General features: G+C 38.9%; 1 protein-coding gene across 1 annotated transcript in view; it reads right to left on the bottom strand.

Annotated features, from left to right (window-relative positions):
• Positions 1-756: 756 nt before the first annotated feature.
• The window catches only part of SYNPO2 (synaptopodin 2), a 330459-nt gene continuing 311016 nt past the window's right edge, over positions 757-20199 (bottom strand). The window contains exon 5 of the mRNA XM_007952370.2: positions 757-1299. Coding sequence (XP_007950561.1) covers positions 757-1299 — 543 coding nt within the window. The remainder of the gene's footprint in view (positions 1300-20199) is intronic.

Here is a 20199-nt window from a genome sequence, read left to right as displayed (position 1 = left end):
CCCTGCAGAGGGGCTCATGGGTTCGAACTGCAGATTTTCAGTTAAAAGCCAAGTGCTTAACCACTGTGCCATCAGGGCTCCTGGCTTTCAATGGATTAGTTCCTATATCAAAATCTTTTTACTCCCCACACATTGTACCATTTACCTCAAAAGTCCTTCTAAAATGTATAATTCTTATTCTCATATATTGTTTCTTTCTGAGAACTCCTATATTTCCGTTTCTTAAAAAAAAAAAGCACTATATTAGGTTTATTTCTAATGTTTCAGAAAAATACTTAACATAACATCAAGAAAATCCTTTCTGTATAATCATTATCCACTGGCTTTTTCATATTGAAAACTTCTCCAGCATTATACTCCTTGCTATTACAGTTAGTGGCAATCAGCACACAGTCTTTCATTACTTTCTTTCTGGACTAAAGCCCATGCAAGAAAACACTTATTTTCATTTTAATTGAGCAGAGTCTAGTTGTCTAGACTACTCTATATAAGGGGAATTAAGAGTAAGAATTACACATGAGTGCTAGCATATCAATGCAGAAAATAAAATTTTTCTTCAAAGAAATGATGTATCAGCAGACAAAGAAGTGACTCACACTCAGGTGCGTACACACACACACACACACACTCTGATAAGTGATTTTTGAGAACAGGCTAAGACCAAAAGTGAATCTACTAGAAAAATAAGAATTCCTACAAAGGAGGATTTTTTGTTGCTGCTATTATAGGTAGTATGTAATCAGGTTCTTTTAACTTTCATGTTTGGCGCCTCCATCCCCTTGGGTGTGGGTTATAGTTGCAATCAGTTACTGACAGACAGTAATCAGATCTGGTTTCCATGGACATTAACTCAGAATCATTTCTGGAAGGCTGCCTAGAATATGCATACTGTAATTGTGAACCATATTGGGAGCTGGTAGATATACTATTACTGGGTAGGGATGGTACACTATACTGTTGCCTTCCAAATGAGCTCATATTGGTCTTTTGGGTTTGAGGGACATAGGACATTCTCTCTTTCCAATTCTCTGAGGGCCCTGAGAGCACCTTCCTCCGAGCTGCTGAGACCACGTTTGCCACAATGGATTCCTGGATGTTTCTGGGTCTAAAGGCATCATCCACTAGGCCAAGAGGAGACTTTGCTGCCGCTTCCCAAGGAGTTAGCCTCTTGTTTGCTTTTTCTAGCCCACCAGATGGGTTGCCATAGTAGCTATAAGCAGGCTGGTACACTGAAGAAGGTATTGTAGAGATGGTGGGTGGGACTGATCTTCCAGGAAGAGAAAGGGAGCGTCCACTCTCCTAGAAACAAAGAAAATGTTAATATATCTCTTTCATTTTAGTTTGTGTTTATTACTGTCATTCTAAAATTTTCATGGTATCTTGGGTGGTGCAAATGATTAATGTGCTTAGCTGATAACATGAAGAATGGCGGTTTGAGTCCACCCAGGGGTGCCTCTGAAGGAAGGCCTGGTGATCTACTTCCCCAAAAAAATCATCTATTAAAAACCTTATGGAACACAGTTCTACTTTGACACACATTGCATTGCCATGAGTCAGAGTTGTCTTGAAAGCAAAAAAAAAAAAAAAAAAAAAAAAAACCACAGTGCTTAGTTGTAGAGCCAGGACAGTGAGCCTGTTGCATTATTAGCTCTGGCTGCCAAGTGGCCCTCACTTAGGACATCCTTGTTGCTTGCCCTCTGTGAACCTATCGTTCCAATTGCCATCATCATTCTTATGCATAACCACTATGGCAAAGGCCCTGGCACTACTGGGAACCACTCTTACTTCTGTTAACTCTCCACACATTCATATGTACATGTAAAGCTCAATCTCTTTCTATCTTGTTCTCTTTGTATAAAATAAACAAAATTTATTAATAATCCTAGAAATAGATCTTAAGCTACTGCATTTTTTACTATTCTCAAGTCACTTTTACTCTACCATCTCATTCTGGTCTACTGAGTAATGGCAAAAAAGACAGGAACTACTTAGCTGTAATTAGCATTACACCCACTTCTCACTTACTGACATGGTTAAGTTTCAAAGACCAGGTTTTTATGTAAAAATTGCTGTTATGTGAAAAGGGAGGATGACCACATCAGATCACAAGATGATTACTTGATTATATAACTGCCAAACCACTGAGAATCATGGCCTAAACAAGCTGACACATAACCTTAACCATCACAGCCAGCACTACTCTTGCTTATACTTTGGCGTTCATTACTGCCAGATGTGTGTCATTAATGTGCAAAATAATCAGGTAGTAGATTTTTTACTATTGTTTTAAATGCTAAATGTCAGATAATGAGATAGTCAATAAGTGAGGAGTAGGTGTGCTTGTGTTAGAGTGTGAATGCATTTAGGCCTTTTTCTCTTTTTATGTGTTTTCACTCCTTAGTTCCTTGAGAGTTTGTGTCTCTGCAACGATCTTTTGTGTATGCTAAATACTTCACTTGTCTAATATGCAGGAATATAATCTCCTGAAATTCCACACATTCTCTCCTTTTACCCCTTCAGCATTTCCAGAGATCTTGATGACTGGTTATCTATTATGCTTTCTCACAAATTCTCATTTTCACCACACTCTCTTAGAACAAACTTCTGGTAAAAATAGCAAAATACACCAGTAGGAAATAACTCAACTTGAAAAGATCGTACATTACGTTTTTTGAACTGCCATGCTTAATAAAGTGCTCAAATTTCAGAAATAGTTTCAACAACTTTCATCTTTTTAATTTCTTGACTTTAAAGTGAATAGCAACAACTGGATTTGGGCAAAACATCTCTGATTCAAATGTTTTATTTTGTTTTCTATTAGGCATAAAGAGGGTGGGTGGTTCTTGGCTTGCATATGAAGAACACCAAAACCAGTTGCCATCAAGTCAATTCTGGCTAATGGTGACTCCATGTGTTTCAGAGTAGAACTGAACTCCATAGGTTTTCATGGTTATTTTTCAGAGTAGACCAACAGGCCTTTGTTCTGGGGTTGCTCTGCATGGACTCAAACCTCCATACAACCTTTTCTTCACAGTCAAGCATGTTAACTATTTGTACCACCCAGGCACTCTGTATGAAGAGTAAGAGGAGGATGCCATAGTAGAAGGGGGCCAATAGACTGGATCTTGCTTCTCTCTTTTCAGTCATCAAAATTTTAGTGGTAATGATTGAATCTCAGCAAAAACTTTTCATTAATCACCTTATATTTACCCCAAAACTAGTAACAAACCTTGTCATTATATAGTCAGGTAAAAAAAGAAAATAAAACAAAAACACTTGACTCATAGCCACCATGTAAGGACTTGTTTTCTATTCTACACATTATTTATGTAATGGCTTCATTCGTTTAAAAAAATTTTACTGAACATCTAGTTTTTCTAGGCACAAAGATGATTCAGATAAAGCCCCATCTTAAGAATTTTACAATGCAGGAATACTGCAAAAAAAAAAAAAAAAATGCATTGACCCATGTCACTTTAGTTTTGTATATTTCACTGTACATAAATTATACAATAAAATGTAAACAAACAAACAAAAAAAGGAATTTTACAATGCAGTCATGTCTTTAGCTTTGTAGTAACAAGTTAGTTATATGTATAAGGCCAGGTTAGAGAAAAGACTCATTACCCATTGTCTTGGTTTTCTAGTGCTGCAATAACAGAAATGCCAGAAATGAATGGCTTTAACAAACGGGAATTTATTCTCTAAAAGTTTAGGAGGTTAAAAGTCAGAATTCAGAGTGCCAGCTTCAGGGATGGGGTGAAGACCCCTTAACCTTGGGCTTCAGTTCTGCCTCTTGTTCCAGGCCCACTAGAGCGGAAGGCTTCCTCTGACTTACACAGGTACTAGCTATTGAGGCTGATAAACCCATGATTGGCAAGTAAAATGTCACAAACCCAAGATCAGCAGGCAATACAGCAGACCACTGGTCCAAGTATAAAAACTGGAGATGAAGCTTTGGTCAAATGCAAGAACCAAAATGTGCCAAAAAACTCCAGACCTTTCCCATATAACTGGAAGCAGGCCACATCTTGAAGTTAACTACTTAGATGCTCACAGCACACTCCACCATGGAGGTGATTATAATCTCATTATGGAGAGTAACCTCTAGCTTCCAAGCCACTCAAAACCATGAGCCAGCCAATTTGACACACAACCTTAACTACTACATCCACCTTGTCAGGTGTGGTAGTTAAGGTTATGTGTCAACTTGGCTGGGCCTGGTTTTGCGTGACTGGGCAGCTGGATACAGTTATTCCCCAGGATGAAATTGGCAATCACTTCCATGGTGGAATCTACTGGAACAGCAAAGTAGCTGCATTAGGGATGTTGTCTGCTTTCAGTATATAAAAAGTTTTGTGGAAGGTCTCTGGAGTTTTTTGACATGCTTGGACCCTATATGTAGCTGAGCCTTCATTCAGCAGCCTGCCATGCCCTGCCAATCTTGGGACTTTTTCTAGACTGGAATTAGTGGCCTGCCATGTTGTTTGACAATCTTGATACTGTGTCATTTTACTTGTCAACCTTGGGTTGGTCAGCCTCAGCAGCGATCAGCTGCTTGTGTTAAGAAAAGCCTTCAGCTTCAGTGGGCTGGGAGCAAGAGGCAGAGCTAAAGCCCAAGGTCTAGGGGCTTTCACCCAGCCCCTAGAGCTTGGTACTTTGAACTTGAACTTCTAGCCTCCTGGACTATAAAATAATAAATATCTGTTTGTTAAAGCCACTCGTTTGTGGTATTTTCTGTTAGAGCGGCAGTGGAGAACCAAAACAACAGGAAAAATAGGAAATTTTCTAAACTATGAGAAGATGTGTTAATTATCTAGTGTTGCGATAATATAAATACCACAAATGGGTAGCTTTGATAAATTTATTTTCTCACAGTTTGGAAGGCTAGAAGTGCAAGTTTAAGGTTCTGGCTATAGGGGAAGGCTTTCTCTTTCTGTTGGCTCTGGAGGAAGGTCCTTGGCTCTTCAGCTTCTGCTTCCTGGTTGCTTGGAGACTGTCGTGTGTCTTGGCATCTATCTTACTCCATCTCCTCTTTCCAGCTGGCTTGTTTAAATCTCTTATATCTCGAAAGATTGACTCAAGACACATTCAACACTAATCCTGTCTCATTAACATAACAAAGACAATCTATTCTCAAATAGGATGATGACCACAGGCAGATAGGTTATGAATTCAACACATATTTTGAGGGGATACTAGTCAATCTATAACAAAAGGTTAAAGTTTTAGTATGAAAAAGAGAGATTTAGCTCTTATCTCCTGTAGTTTATGTCTGTTTCTCTTTTGTCTTTATCTACAGAAGAGAGAAGGAGTCTTGGTAGCACAATAATTAAGTATTAGGCTGCTAACTGAAAGGTCTGTGGTTCAAATCCACCAGGAGCTCCACAGGAGAAAGACTTGGCAATCTGCTCCCGTAAAGATTACAGACTAGGAAATCCTATGGCACAGTTCTACTCTGTTCTGTGGGTTCATATGATTTGGAATCACCTCAACAGAAAATAATAACAGCAATACAAAAGAGAGATAAAAGCATTGGTTCATTGAGTCAGTGGGACAGCTTTCAGATACCAATGCTATCTGCCTTATATAGTCTTTGATCCTATGTTGTTGTTTGTTCCCATCGAGTTGTGTCCAACTCATAGTGACCCTATGCACAGCAGAAGGAAACACTGCCTGGTTCCCGCCAGCTCCACGATCCTTGCTATGCCTGAGCCCATCACCACAGCCACTGTGTCAATCCATCTCTTTGAGGACCTTCACCTCTTTCATTGACCCTCCACCTTACCAAGCATGACATCCTTCTCCAGGGAATGATCACTTCTGACAACAGGACCAAAGTATGTGAGACAAAGTCTGGCCATTCTTGCTTCCAAGTAGTATTCCAGCTGCATTTCCACCAGGACAGATTTGTTAAATCTTTTAGCAGACTGTGGTACTTTCAGCATTCTTGGCCAGCACCACAACTCAAAAGCATCAACTCTTCTTCGGTCTTCCTCATTCATTGTCCAGCTCTCACATGCATATGAGGCTATTGAAAATACCATGGCTTGGGTCAGGCACACCTTAGTCCTCAAAGAGTCATCATTGCTCTTCACCACTTGAAAGAGGTCCTTTGCAGCCAATATGCCCAGTTTTGCATTATACGTTGTCTGAATCCTGAATGCTGCTTCTATTGGCATCAGTTGTAGAAACATGCAATGTGAAGTCTCTGACAGCTTCAATCTTTTCTCCATTTATTGTGATGCTGCTTTATAGGTCCAGTTGTGAGGATTCTTGATTTCTTTACATTGAGATGTAATCCATACTGCAGACTGTATTCTTCAGTCTTCATCAGTAAGTGTCTCAAGTCCTCCTCGCTTTTAGCAAGCAAAGTTGTATCATCAGCATATCGCAGGTTGTTAATGATTCTTCCTCCAATCCTGATGCCACATTCTTCTTCATATAGTTCAGCTTCTTGGATTATCTGCTCAGCATACAGATTAAACAAATATGGTGAAAGGATACAACCCTGACACACTCTCTTGATTTTAAACCATGCAGTGTCTCCTTGTTCTGTTTGAACAACAGCCTCATGGTCTATGTACAGGTTCCTCATGAGTACAATCAAGTTCTGGAATTCCCATTCTTCTCAATGTTATCCATAATTTGTTATAAGCCACATAATCAAATGCTTTTGTATAGTCAATAAAACACAAGTAAGCATCTTTCTGGTATTCTTTGCTTTAAGCCAAGACCCATCTGACATCAGCAATGATATTTCTCGTTCCACGTCCTCTCCTGAAACCAGCTTGCATTTCTGGAAGCTCTCTGCCAATATACTGCTGCAACCATTTTTTAATTATCTTCAGCAAGAGTTTACTTGCATGTGATATTAATGATATTGTTCAGTAATTTCCACATTGTGTTGTATCACCTTTCTTTGGAATCTGTACAAATATGGATCTCTTCCAGTCAGTTGGCCAGTTAGCTGTTTTCCAAATCTTTTGGCACAGCTGAGTGAGTGCCTCCAGTGGGGCATCCATTTGTTGAAACATCTCAATGGGTATTCCATCAATTCCTGGAGCCTTCTTTTTCACCAATTACTTCAGTGCAGCTTCAACTTCTTCCTTCAATACCATTGGTTCTTGATTATATGCCATCTCCTGAAAAGGATGAAGCTCAACAAGGTCTTTTTGGCACAGTGTATTCCTTCCATCTTCTTTTGATGTCTCCTGCATCATTCAATATTTTGCCCATAGAATCTTTCAATATTGCAACTTGACGCTTAAAAGTTTTTCCTCAATTCTTTCAGCTTGAGAAATGCTGGGCATGTTGTTTCCTTTTGGTTTTCTAACTCCAGGTCTTTGCACATTTCATTATAGTAATTGGCTTTGTCTGCTTGAGCTGCTCTTTGAAATCTGTTCAGCTCTTTTATCTTGTCCTTTTGTCCATTTGCTTTAGCTACTCTTCACTCAAGAGCAAGTTTCAGAGTCTCTTTTGACATCCATTTTTGTCTTTTCTTCCTTTCTCATCTTTTTAATGACTTCTTGCTATCTTCATGGATGATGTTCTTGATGTCATCCCACAATTCCTCTGGTTTTCAGTCACTGGTGTTCAATACATCAAATCTATTCTTTAGATGGTCTCTAAATTCAAGAGGGATATACTCAAGGTCATATTTTGGCTCTTGTGGACTTGTTTTAATTGTATTCAACTTCAAGTTGAAATTGCATATGAGCAGTTGATGGTCTGTTCCACAATCAGCTCCTGGCCTGGCTTTAGCTAAAGATATTGAGCTTTTCTATCACCTCTTGGCACAGATGTAGTCAATCTGATGCCTGTGTATTCCATCTGATGAAGTCCATGTGTATAGCCACCAATTGTGTTGTTGCAAAAAGGTATTTGCAATGAATAAATTGTTAGTCTTGCAAAATTCTGTCATGCAATCTCCAGCATTACTTCTGTCACCAAGACCAAATTTTCCAACTACCAGTGATTCTTCTTTGTTTCCAATTTTTGCATTCCAGTCACCAGTGATAAGCAACACAACCTGATTGAATGTTCGGTCAATTTCAGACTGCAGAAGTTGATAAAAATCTTCAGTTTCTTCATCTTTGGTTTTGGTGGTTGGTGTGTAAATTTGAATAATAGTAGTATTAAATGGCCTTTCTTGTAGGTGTATGGATATTATCCTATCACTGACAGCATTGTGCTTCAGGACAGATCTTGAAATATCCTTTGTGATGATGAGTGCCATGCCATTCCTCTTCAAACTGTAGTTCCCGGCAGCGCAGATCATATGGTTGTCTGATTCAAAATGGCCAAAACTGGTCCATTTCAGCTCTCACTAATGCCTAGGATATCAGTCTTTATATGTTCCATTTCATTTTGGACAATTTCCAACTTTCCTAGATTCATACATCATACATTCCATGTTCCAATTATTAATGGATATTTGTAGCTGTTTATCCTCAATTGGAGTCATGCCCAGCCAGCAAATGGAGGTCTCAAAAGCTTTACTTTCTCCATATCATTAAAGCTGGTTCTACTCTGATCATGCAGCTCTTTCTCAGAGTATTTTGAGAGCCTTCTGACCTAAAGGGTGCATCCTCCTGCTCTGCATCAGACAATGTTTCCAGGCTATGCATAAGGTTGCCCACTAATGTATCAGACAGTGTTTCTCTGTTATTCATAAGGTTTTTCCCTGCCAATTCTTTGAGAAGTGGATGATCTCTTCCATCTTCCTAGTCTGTGTCAGTCAGTAAGCTGTGTTGAACCCTGTGCACCATGTTCAACCCTGCTGGTGTTTGAAACACTGGTGGCATAGCCTCATGCCTCACAGCAAGATGCAAGCCAACACAGTAGGACAAACCGACAGCCAAGATTGTCTCCCTTAGCTCTTTGAAACCTCTCCCTTCCTGCTTCATGGGGTGGGGCCTGTGTCCCTCCCCTTACCTGGGATCATATATAGCTCCTCAAGGACCTGCTTTCATCATGTTTTTAAAAACAATAGAGAGTTGAAAGAATAGTGAGAGATAAAGAGATCCAAGGTTCTACAGAAATATAGGAATATAGAAAGAAAAGGCACTTGACTGTTATCTAGAAGGCTGGCAGTTCAAATCCACCAGCCACTCCTCAGAAGAAAGGTTGAGCAATCTACCTCCATAGTGATATTGCCTCAGAAACTCAAGGAGGGGTCACTATGAGTCAGATCTGACTCAATGGCAAATAACAACAACAACAACAAAATGTCACTGGCTAATAACTGGAAAAAAGGCTGCTGGACAAAAGAGCTGAACAGATTTCAAAGAGCATATTGAGTAGACAAAGCCAATTATTATAAGAAAATATGAAAAGATGAAAAGACCTGGAGTTAGAAAACTGAAAGGGAAGAATACACTCAGCATTTCTCAAGCTGAAAGAATTGAAGAAAAAATTCAAACCTCGAGTTGCAATATTGAAAGATTCTATGGGAAAAATATTGAATTACACAGGAAACATCAAAAGAAGATGGAAGAATAGACAAAGTCACTGTGCCAAAAAGAAACTGGTCGATGTTCTCTGTTTCAGGAGGTGGCATATGATCAAGAATCAATGGTTGAAGGAAGAAGTTGAAGCTGCACTGAAGGAATTGGTGAAAAACAAGCCTCCAGGAGTTGATAGAATATCTATTGAGATGTTCAACAAATGGATGTCACACTGTAGGCGCTTACCACTCTATGCCAAGAAATTTGGAAGACAACTACCTGGCCAATTGGCTGGAAGAGATCCATATTTATACCCATTCCAAAGAAAGGTGATCCCACAGAATTTGGAAATTATCAAACAATATCATTAATATCACAAGCTAGTAAAATCTTGCTGAAGATAATTCATAAATGATTGCACCTGTATATTGACTGGAAACTTCTAAAAATGCAAGCTGGATTCAGAAGAGGATGTGGAATTATGGATACCATTGCTGATGTCAGATGGGTCTTGGTGAAAGCAGAGAATACCAGAAAGATGTTTACCTGTGTTTTATTGACTAGACAAAAGCATTAGACTATGTAAATCATAGCAAGTTATGGATAACATTAAGAATAATGAAAATCCTGGAACACTTAATTGTGCCATGAAAAACCTGTACATAGGCCAGGAGGCTGTCATTCAAACAGAACAAGGGAATACTGCATGGTTTAAAATCAAGACGAGAGTGTGTCAGGGTTGTATACTTTCACCATACTTATTTGATCTCTATGCTGAGCACATAATCCAAGAAGCTGAACTATATGAAGAAGAACATAGCATCAGGACTGGAGGAAGACTTGTTAACAATGTACGATGTGCAAATGACCCAACTTTGCTTGCTGAAAGTGAAGATGACTTGAAGCACTTACTGATGAAGATTAAAGACTACAGTCCGCAGTATGGATTACACCTCAACATAAAGAAAATTAAAATCCTCACAACTGGACCAATAAGCAGCATCACGATAAAATGGAGAAGATTGAAGTTGTCAAAGATTTCATATTACTTGATTCCACTATCAACACCCATGATAGCAGCAATCAAGAAATCAGATGACGTATTTCATCGGGCAAATCTGCTACAAAAGACCTCTTTCAAGTGCTGAAGAGCAAAGATGTCTCTTTGAAGACTAAGGTGTGCCTAACCCAAGGCCATAGTATTTTCAATTGCCTTCTATGCATGTCAAAGCTGGACAATAAATAAGGAAGACCAAAGTGTTGATGCTTTTGAGTTGTGGTGCTGGCAAAGAATATTGGAAGTACCATGGACTGCCAGAAGAACTAACAGATCTGTCCTGGAAGTACAGCCAGAATGCTTCTTGGAGGTGAGAATGGTCAGACTTCATCTCAGCTATTTTTAGTCATATTGTCAGAAGGTACCATTTCCTGGAGAAGGATATCATGCTTGGTAAAGTGGAGCGCCAGCAAAAATGGGGACGGCCCTCAATGGGATGGACTGACACAGTGGCTGCTATGATTGGCTCAGGTATAGCAAGGATTGTGAGGCTGGCACAGGAGCGGGCAGTGTTTCACGCTGTTGAACATAGGGTCACTGTGAGTTGGAGCTGATGGGATGGCACCTAACAACAACAACAATAACCAGAAAAAGAAATAATTAACAATATACTTGGAAGTACTAAGAATTAGGGGAACGTATGCACTTTGATGAAAGGATATCCAACACAGTGGATGAAAGAAAGAAATTTATTTTTAATGCTCCTCCCACTGACTTAATTAGAAAATCTTCAGAAGAATCATAAATTAGAAAGTTTAAAACATTGCCAAGTGAGCAAAAGTGAAGGGAATGCAGAATAAATTTTCAAATTCTCAATAGAATCTACATTTTCCAAATCCACTGAAGTGGATGAGCCCCAAAACTATTGCCCTGAGAGCATCTTTAAACTTTAAACCTTAAAGAAAAACTATCCCTTTAAGCCTTCTTTGAACCTCAAAATATCTTATTTTAATTAATAAAGTACGTATATTTTGAATATTGTGCTCTTTTAAAGAATTATCTATGTGAGATCAAATCGACAACAGCAACACAAAAAGTGAGATGGGAGGCTTAAGGGGCAGTGAGTTTACGATAATGGTGGTAGAATAATGAGGAAAAGGATAGAGAGAATGGGGCACAACTTGAATAAGGTAACTAATTTCAATGAACTGGACTGGAAGAAATTGATGAAATGGTGTAACTCTGTGTACACTTTCACCAAATAAAAATGAAAAATTACAAAGCAAAGAAACCCTTAAAGATGAAAATAAATAAATATATAGCATTAAAATTTTAAAGAAAACTCTCCTATAGAATGCACCTATGACAAATATAGCAGAGATACTGGCTGTGAGGAAAGAAGAGCAATTTCTCAACAAACGGAATGACTATTGTTCTTCTCTATGTGCCTGAGACCGCCAAGCATGACTCCACGTCTGTTCAAGTGTTGATAATAGAGGAAGTAGAAAGAGTGCTGTTACATTGTGGGGTCTGCAATGAATATCACAAAACAAAATGTGAACGAATTACTGAATGGAAAACCAATTTGCTCTGCAATCTTTCACACAAAATTACAGTAACAATTTTAAAAAATTATTAATTGATTCCGATTAGAGATTCAAATGTACCATAAATAAATAGCTCTTTAAGTGCATTTTTGTTTCTGCTGTGCCAAAAATATTGCAGTCATCTGGTCTCTGCCAGCACCCCAACCCTTAATTTTAAAAAATTTCCCAAAGCAATGCTCACATATCATTCTTTGGTACTATTTCCTTCTCAGACCCAAGTCTAATGCTGTTCTCTGCTTGGCTGGCTAAATGGAGGCATGTGACACGGCTTGAACCAGAAAACACACACACACACACAAAAATCCAAACCCATTACCTTCATGTTGATCCTGACTCTTAGCAACCTTCTAGGACAGAGTAAAACTGCCTCCACAGGGTTTTCTAGGCTTTCATCTTTACAAAAATAGACTGCCATATCTTTCTCACATGGATTGGCTGATGGGTTTGAACCAATGACCTTTCGGTTAGCAGCCAAGCATTTAACCACAGTGCCACCAGGGCTCCTAAAATAACCAAAGGGACCTGAAAGCAACCGAGAGGTTTCTTCTATTTTGGAACTTGGATATCTGACAGCAGAATCCTTCCATAACAGGGATTAGATCCTGGGTGGTAGTTTCCACCATGAATTTTATTATTATCAACAATAATAAAATAATAAAACAATAATAAAATTCTTGCTTCTTGAAGAAGCCCCAAGATTACCTATCCCATTGTGGTACTTATGTTTGTGTGTCAACTTGGCTAGGCCAAGTTGAGTGGCTAGGCCAAGTTGAGTGGCTGGGCAGCTGGTGGTAGTTATTCTCCATGATGAGATTGGTAATCAACTCCATGGTGGGATCTACCACAAGCAGCTGAGTAGCTGCCTTTGGGATGTGGTCTGCTTCCTGTATATAAGTAGAAGCCTTGGGAATGGTCTTTAGCCTTTGGCATGCTTGGACCCTACATGCAGCCATGTCATTGCTCAGCAGCCTGCTATGCTCTGCCAACCTTGGGACTTACAATGGACTTGAGTTAATGGCCTGCCATGTGGTTTGGTAACATCGGGACTGTGTGTTTTTATTTGTCAACCTTGGGGTTTCACAGCCTCAGCAGCTAGCAGCTGAGTGAAGAAACGCCTCTAGCTCCAGTAGGCTGGGAGCAGGAGGCAGAACTGGACCCCAAGGTGGAGGGGCTTTCATCCAGCCCCTAGAGGCTGGCACTTTGAACTTGGACTTAAAGCCTCCAAATTGTAAGAATAAACTCCTGTTTGTTAAGGCCATCCCATTTGTGGTATATTTCTTGTCAGAGCAGCACTAGGTAACCAGAACACCCATTCAGCCCTACCTTACTCATGGCATGCCTTAGTCCACAGGAGACACTCATTTTTTTTTTTTTTTTTTTTTGTGAAGATGCAACAGCAACTTCCCTGATTCCTTGGCCAAAATAATTTGCCAACCCATGTTTCACTTTCCAGACTTCCTGGGAAGGAGTCAGAACCTTGCTTACTCCGATCCCTCACCCTTCACCATGCAGACATCTCATACCAAGTTCTCTAAGCAGAAGCTTTGAAATTCTATTTTTTACTAGGCTTGAAGTGGGGGGGCCAGGAACTCCTCTTCTCCTTCCATGGCAAACACATACTCAGTGCTCAGCCATATTCCAAAATTCCTCCTCACAAAGTCCACTCTCCTTGACATACTCTGAGCCCCTTAATAACCTGGACCTGGCTGAGGATTCAAGAATTGTGAAAGTATTTTACTGCCATTTTCTTTGTAAAGTCTGTATTTTAACCTGGAATCTAACTTCAGCATGCAGTATCTCTTCTATCAGGGGGCTTTGAGTGAAAGATCACCTTCAACATCTTGTTATATAACATGATCATCTTCCGTGGACCACAAAGCTCTCATTTTTATTTCCAAAATGAAATATAGGCTAAACATAGAATGGAAAGTGTTTTTTTCTATTAAGTAATTTCAAGGAATCTCCCTACTCTCCTCAAATGCTATTAATGAATTGAAACATTATACCTCATTAAGGTCTTGCTGTGGCAATTGGAGCTTACTTGCTTTCAGGGCATTTCAGTCAGTCCTTAAACTCTAGTTGTTGGGAACATTTGTCGTACATTGACCAAAACTTGCCTCCTATACTTTTACCCCAGTGAGGCTGGCTACATAGAATACATCTTCTACATCTATACAGTAATTTCTTTATATATTCCCAGTTTCTTCCACTTCCTTTGAACACTTTCACCTTCCTGTTGCTAACCTCCATGTTTTGCACTAAGGAGAAATAATAGCTATGGTGTCCATTTGCTCAAGTTTCCTACATCCTTCTTCTGCTAGTTTGTTAGATAAGGCTAACACAGTATATCTTCATCTTCTTAAGTAGATAGATGTATGTACAAAAACACAAACACCAAAAACAAACCCATATCCTGACTGAGACACCACTTAAACTGAATGAAGGACAATGTTATCTGGAAGATTGCATAGTTAATATTGCATGTGGAACATTCTGTCTGCATGTATTTAGAGCAGTTTCAGCCCATGAAAGTACACACCAATCTTTAGCCAGTCTAATGGAATGCATGCATTAAAGACTGCAAAGTTTTCCAGTGAACTCACAAATCACCTAGTATTATATATGTCCCATATGTCCACAAAAGGGCTAACAACTAACATTTTATTATCTCTGCCTTTAATAATAGTCAACATTAATAGATTACTTAGTGTGTCAAGTGGTGGGTGCTTGTTACTGCACATGTAGTATTTCATATACTTGTAATAACAACCCCATAAAGTAGATATTGTTATCTCTCTCTTCCAGATGAAGACAGAGAGACTTATAGAAGTTAAGTAACTTCACCAAAGATAGAAAGCCAATGAATGCTGGAGTGGAAATTTGAACCCAGGCAGTCTCATACTCAATTTCTTAGTTTAATATTAGAATGAGAGATATCATTACTGATGTCAGATGGATGTTGATGAAAGCAGAGAATATCAGAAAAGAATACCTGTACTTTAGTAACTATACAAAGGTATAGGACTGTGTGTATCATAACAAATTATGGATTACATTGCAAAGAGTGGGAATTCCAGAACATTTAACTGTGCCTGTAAGAAACCACTACATAGATCAAGAGGCAATCATTCAACTAAAACAAAAGGACTATATGGTTTAAAATCAGAAGATGTGCATCTGGGTATCTTTTCATCATACTTATTCAATTTGTATGATGAACAAATAATCTAGAAGCTGGACTATATAAAGAACAATGTGGCATTAGGATTAGAGGAAGACTTATTAACAAGTTGAGATATGTTCATTAACATTATGAGATATAATCTTGCTTGCTGAAAGTGAAGATGGCTTATAGCAGCCTTCAATATGGATTACACCTTATCATAAAGAAAACAAAAATCCTCACAACTGGACCAATAAGCAACATCATGATAAATGGAGAAGTGATTGAAGTTGCTAGAGATTTCATTTTACTTGGATCCACAATCAATACCCATGGAAGCAGCAGTCAAATCAAATGATATATTGCATCAGGCAAATCTGCTGCAAAATATCTCTTTAAAGTATTAAAGAGAAAGTATATCATTGAAGATTAAGGTGCTCCTGATCCAAACCATGGTATCTTCAAAAGCCTCATAAGCATGTGAAAACTGGACAATGAAAAAGGAAAATCAAAGAAGAGGTGATGCCTTTGAATTGTGGTGTTGTGAAGAATATGAAAATACCCTGGCCTGCCAGAAGAACGAACAAATTTGTCTGGGAAGAAGTGCAGCTTGAATGCTCCTTGGAAGTGAAAATGGCCAGACTTCATCTCATCTGCTTTGGTAATGTTGTTAGAAGGGACCATTCCCTGGTGAAAGATATCATACTTGATAAATTAACAGATCAGTGAAAAAGAGGAAGACCCTCAATAAGATGGAGTGACACAGTGGCTGTAACAACAGGCTCAAGCATATCAACTAGTTATGGTGGCACAGGACTGGGAAGTGTTTGGTTCTGTTGCACATTGGCATGGTAGTTCAATTTTTGTGTCAACTTGGCTAAGGCTGGTTGAATGGCTGGGCAGCTGGATGTAGTATTACCCATGATGAGACTGGCAATCAACTCCATGGTGGAATCTACTGTGAGCAGCTGAATAGGTGCCTTAGGGAATGTGGTCTGTTTCCTGTATGTAAGCCTTGGGGAATGGTGTCTAGCTTATGGAACACTTGGACCCTGAATGTAGCTGTGTCATTGTTCAGCAGCCTGCTATACTCTGCCAACCTTGGACTTACAATAGATTTAAATTAATGGTCTGCTGTGTGTTTTGGTAACATAGGGACTGTGCCTTTTTACTTGTCAACCTTGGGTTTGTCAGCCTCAGCAGCTAGCAGCTGTCTGAGTAAAGAAAAGCCTCTAGCTCCAGTGGGCTGGGAGCAGAAGGCAGAGCTGGACCTCAAGGTTGAGGGGCTTTCACCCAGCCCCTAGATCCTAGCACTTTGAACTTGGACTTAAAGCCTCCAAATTGTAAGAGAATAAATTCCTGTTTGTTAAGGCCATCCCATTTGTGGTATATTCCTCTCAGAGTGGCACTAGGTAACCACAACAAATGGGTCACTATGAGTCAGAACTGACTTGACAGTACCTAACAACAACATAATTTCAATTAAATTATTTTCAGAATTTCTAAAAAAAAGTATTGAAATAAGACCAAAGTAAATAGAATGAGATTTTAGCAAATATTTTGGAAATGTCATTTTACTTTGGACTAAGTTTGCATTGATTATTACTGGCATCTTTCCATTTTTCACAAGAACAACTGGGTGACCAGTGTATAGGTAACACAAGACATCACATTTAGATGTACTCCTTCTACATCAGGGTGAGACACACATGCACCCCTGCATTCATGTCAACTGATGTGTTCTGAGTAACTGAGGCTCTTTCTCAGCTTACCATAAGCCTTTTTTTTTTTTTTAAATGTCAATTAAATATTTATTTTTTAAAGCTTATTACTGACGTGGCTTAGTTAACTTCCTTGTTAAACTGTCTGGTAACCAATTTAACTGGCAGGCAACATGACATGTAGAAAGAGAGTATGCTATGCAAGCTAAATAATAACAATGAATCCATGAAACATCCCATAGTGTGGTTGAACCTGGAGGATGTTGGAGGAAGGCTCATTAACAATCCGGGATACACAGATGACACAACTTTGCTCGATAAAAGTGAGGATTACTTGAAGCACTTACTGATGAAGATTGAAGACTATAGTCTGCAGTATGGATTACACCCCAATATAAAGAAGACAAAAATCCTCACAACTGGACCAATAAGCAGCATTTCAATAAATGGAGAAAACATTGAAGCTGTCAAAAACTTCATATTACTTGCTTCTATAATCAACACAAATGGAAGCAGCAGTCAAGACATCAGATGATTAGGCAAATCTTCTGCAAAGGACCTCTTTCAAGTGATGGAGAGCAAAGATATCTCCTTGTAGACTAAAGTGTGCCTGACCCAAGCCATGGTATTTTCAATCTCCTCATATGCACGTGAGAGCTAGACAATAAATAGGGAAGACCGAAGAAGAATAGATGCTTTCGAGTTGTGGTGTTGGTGAAGAATATTGAAAGTACCATGGACTGCTAAAAGAACTAAGAGATCTGTCCTGGAAGAAGTGCAGCTGGAATGCTCCTTGGAAGCGAAAATGGCCAGACTTCATCTCACCTACTTCAGTCATGTTGTCAGAAAGGACCATCCCTGGAGAAGGATATAATGCTCAGTAAAGTGGAGAGTTGACAGAAAAGGGGAAGGCCCTCAACAAGATGGATTGACACAGTGGCTACAACGATGGGCTCAGGCATAGCAGGGATTGTGGGGCTGGTGCAGGACTGGGCAATGTTTCATTCTGTTGTGCATAGGGTTGCTATGAGTCAGCAATGACTCAAGGATATCTAACAACAACAACAACACAGCTTAAGTTATGCACATAGTCTTCAAAGTGACATCTTTGCTTCTTAACACTTTAAAGAAGCCTTTTGAAGCACATTTGCCTAGTGCAATGCAATGTCTGATTTTTGACTGCTGCTTCCATGGGTGTTGAGTGTGGATCGAAGTAAAATCCCTGACTTCAATCTTTTCTCCATTTATCATAATGTTGCTTATTGGTGCAGTTGTGAGGATTTTTGTTTCTTTAATTGATGTGTAATCCATACTTCAGACTATAGTCTTTGATCTTCAATAGTAAATGTTTCAAGTCATCTTCACTTTCAACAAACAAAATCATATCATCTCCATATTGCATGTTGTTAATGACTCTTCCTCCAATCCTGAAGCCATGTTCTTCTTCATATAGTCCTGCTTCTAGGATTAATTGCTCAGCATACAGATTGAATAAGTATGGTGAATGCATACAACCCTGATGCACACTGTTCCTGATTTTAAACCATGTGGTATTCCCTGGTTCTATTTGAATGACAGACTCTTGGTCTATGTAAAGGTTCCTCACAAGCACAATTAAGAGTTCTGGAGTTCCCATTCTTCGCAATGTTATTCATAATTTGTTATGATCCACATAGTTGAATGGCTTTGCAGAGTCAATAAAACACAAGTAAATATCTTTCTGGTATTCTTCGCTCTTGGCCAAGATCCACCTGACATTAACAATCATATCCTTCATTCTACATCTTTGTCTGAATCTAGCTTGGATTACTGCAAGTTCTCTGTCAATATATTGCTGAAACTATTTTTGAATCTTCAACAAACTATCTACCTAGAGAGTAGACATGTATTAACTTGGGTGAAGGGAAAGGCAATATACAATAAGCAAGAGGTCAGCAATATGACCAATGCAAAGGAAGACATTGAGAAGTACACAAGAGTCACACACAACAAATGTAAATATCATTTCATACACAAGTGTTCAATAACAATAATGACAAACAGTAACCAATGAGTAGATACATAGGCAGACATGCAACCAAAAGGGCCTACACCCAAGAACATATATAGATTTGGCAGAGGATATTTCTACAAACGTATTTGTATGTGCTACAAATATATTCATGTAGATAACAGAGTAAATAGGGCAAAGTTATGAAAATTTCTTAGCAATAACCAAACACTTTGAGGGAATGAGTCACTAGGTTTGGGGATTTAGAACCACAGTCTTGGGGGACATCTAGTTCAATCGGTATACCATAGTTCATAAAGACAATATTCTACATTTTGCTGAGGTGAGTAGTGACTAGGATCTTAAAAAGCTAGTGAACAGCCATCTAAGGTACAGCTATTGGTCTCTCCTTATCCAGAGTAAAGAAGAGTGAAGAAAATAATAGACTCAAGAAAACAATTAATCCAAAGGACTACTAGACCATGTGAATGACAGCCTTTATATTCAAAGACCAGAAGAACCAGATGGTGCCTGGTTATCACTACTGACTACTCTGATTGGGATTACAGAAGATCCTGAACAGAATGGAAGAAAAATGTAGAAGAAAATTCAAAATTGTAAAAAGGATCAGAGTTACTAATCTGATAGATACTGGTGGAACCGCTGAGACTATGATCCTTAGACATCCTTCAAACTTGGAACCGAATCCACCCCTGGAGATGACCTTTCAGCCTAACAACAGACAGGCTATGAAGTGAACAAAAATACTTGTGAGGAGCATACTCCTCTGAACAATTAACCATATGTGACCAAAAGGGCAGCATTTGTCCCAAAACAAAGCTCAGAAGGCAGGAAGCGGAAGGAAAGAAGGATGAATGTATACTGGGAATCCGGGGAGGAAGTTGGAAGAGTACTGTTGCTACATTGAGGGAACTAAAACTAATATTATGAAACAAAATGTGTGTAAATTATTGACTGGAAAACTAGTTTGCTCTGTAACCTTTCACCTAAACCACAATTTCAAAAAAGTGGGGGTTAATATACTTTGTGATTTACTTAGGACAAAGAAATGAATTCTAAAGCAATATAAATAGTTCTAGAAGCCAAGGAAATTTAATATGATATATAGTTTGAAATTAAACTATTTCATACCATAAACCTTGGAAGTGAAAAACTTATCTTGGCTGAAACCCCACTTACATATGTATAGTAGAGAAATAGTCTCCAGTTGACAAATATTATCTCATCTCCTTTGACTCCTTTCTCTCTTAG

The sequence above is a fragment of the Orycteropus afer genome, unplaced genomic scaffold (assembly GCF_000298275.1).
Source record: "Orycteropus afer afer isolate SDZICR_OR568_19922 unplaced genomic scaffold, OryAfe1.0 scaffold00332, whole genome shotgun sequence".
Lineage (NCBI taxonomy): Eukaryota > Metazoa > Chordata > Mammalia > Tubulidentata > Orycteropodidae > Orycteropus > Orycteropus afer.
This window is presented reverse-complemented; position numbering and strand designations above follow the sequence as displayed.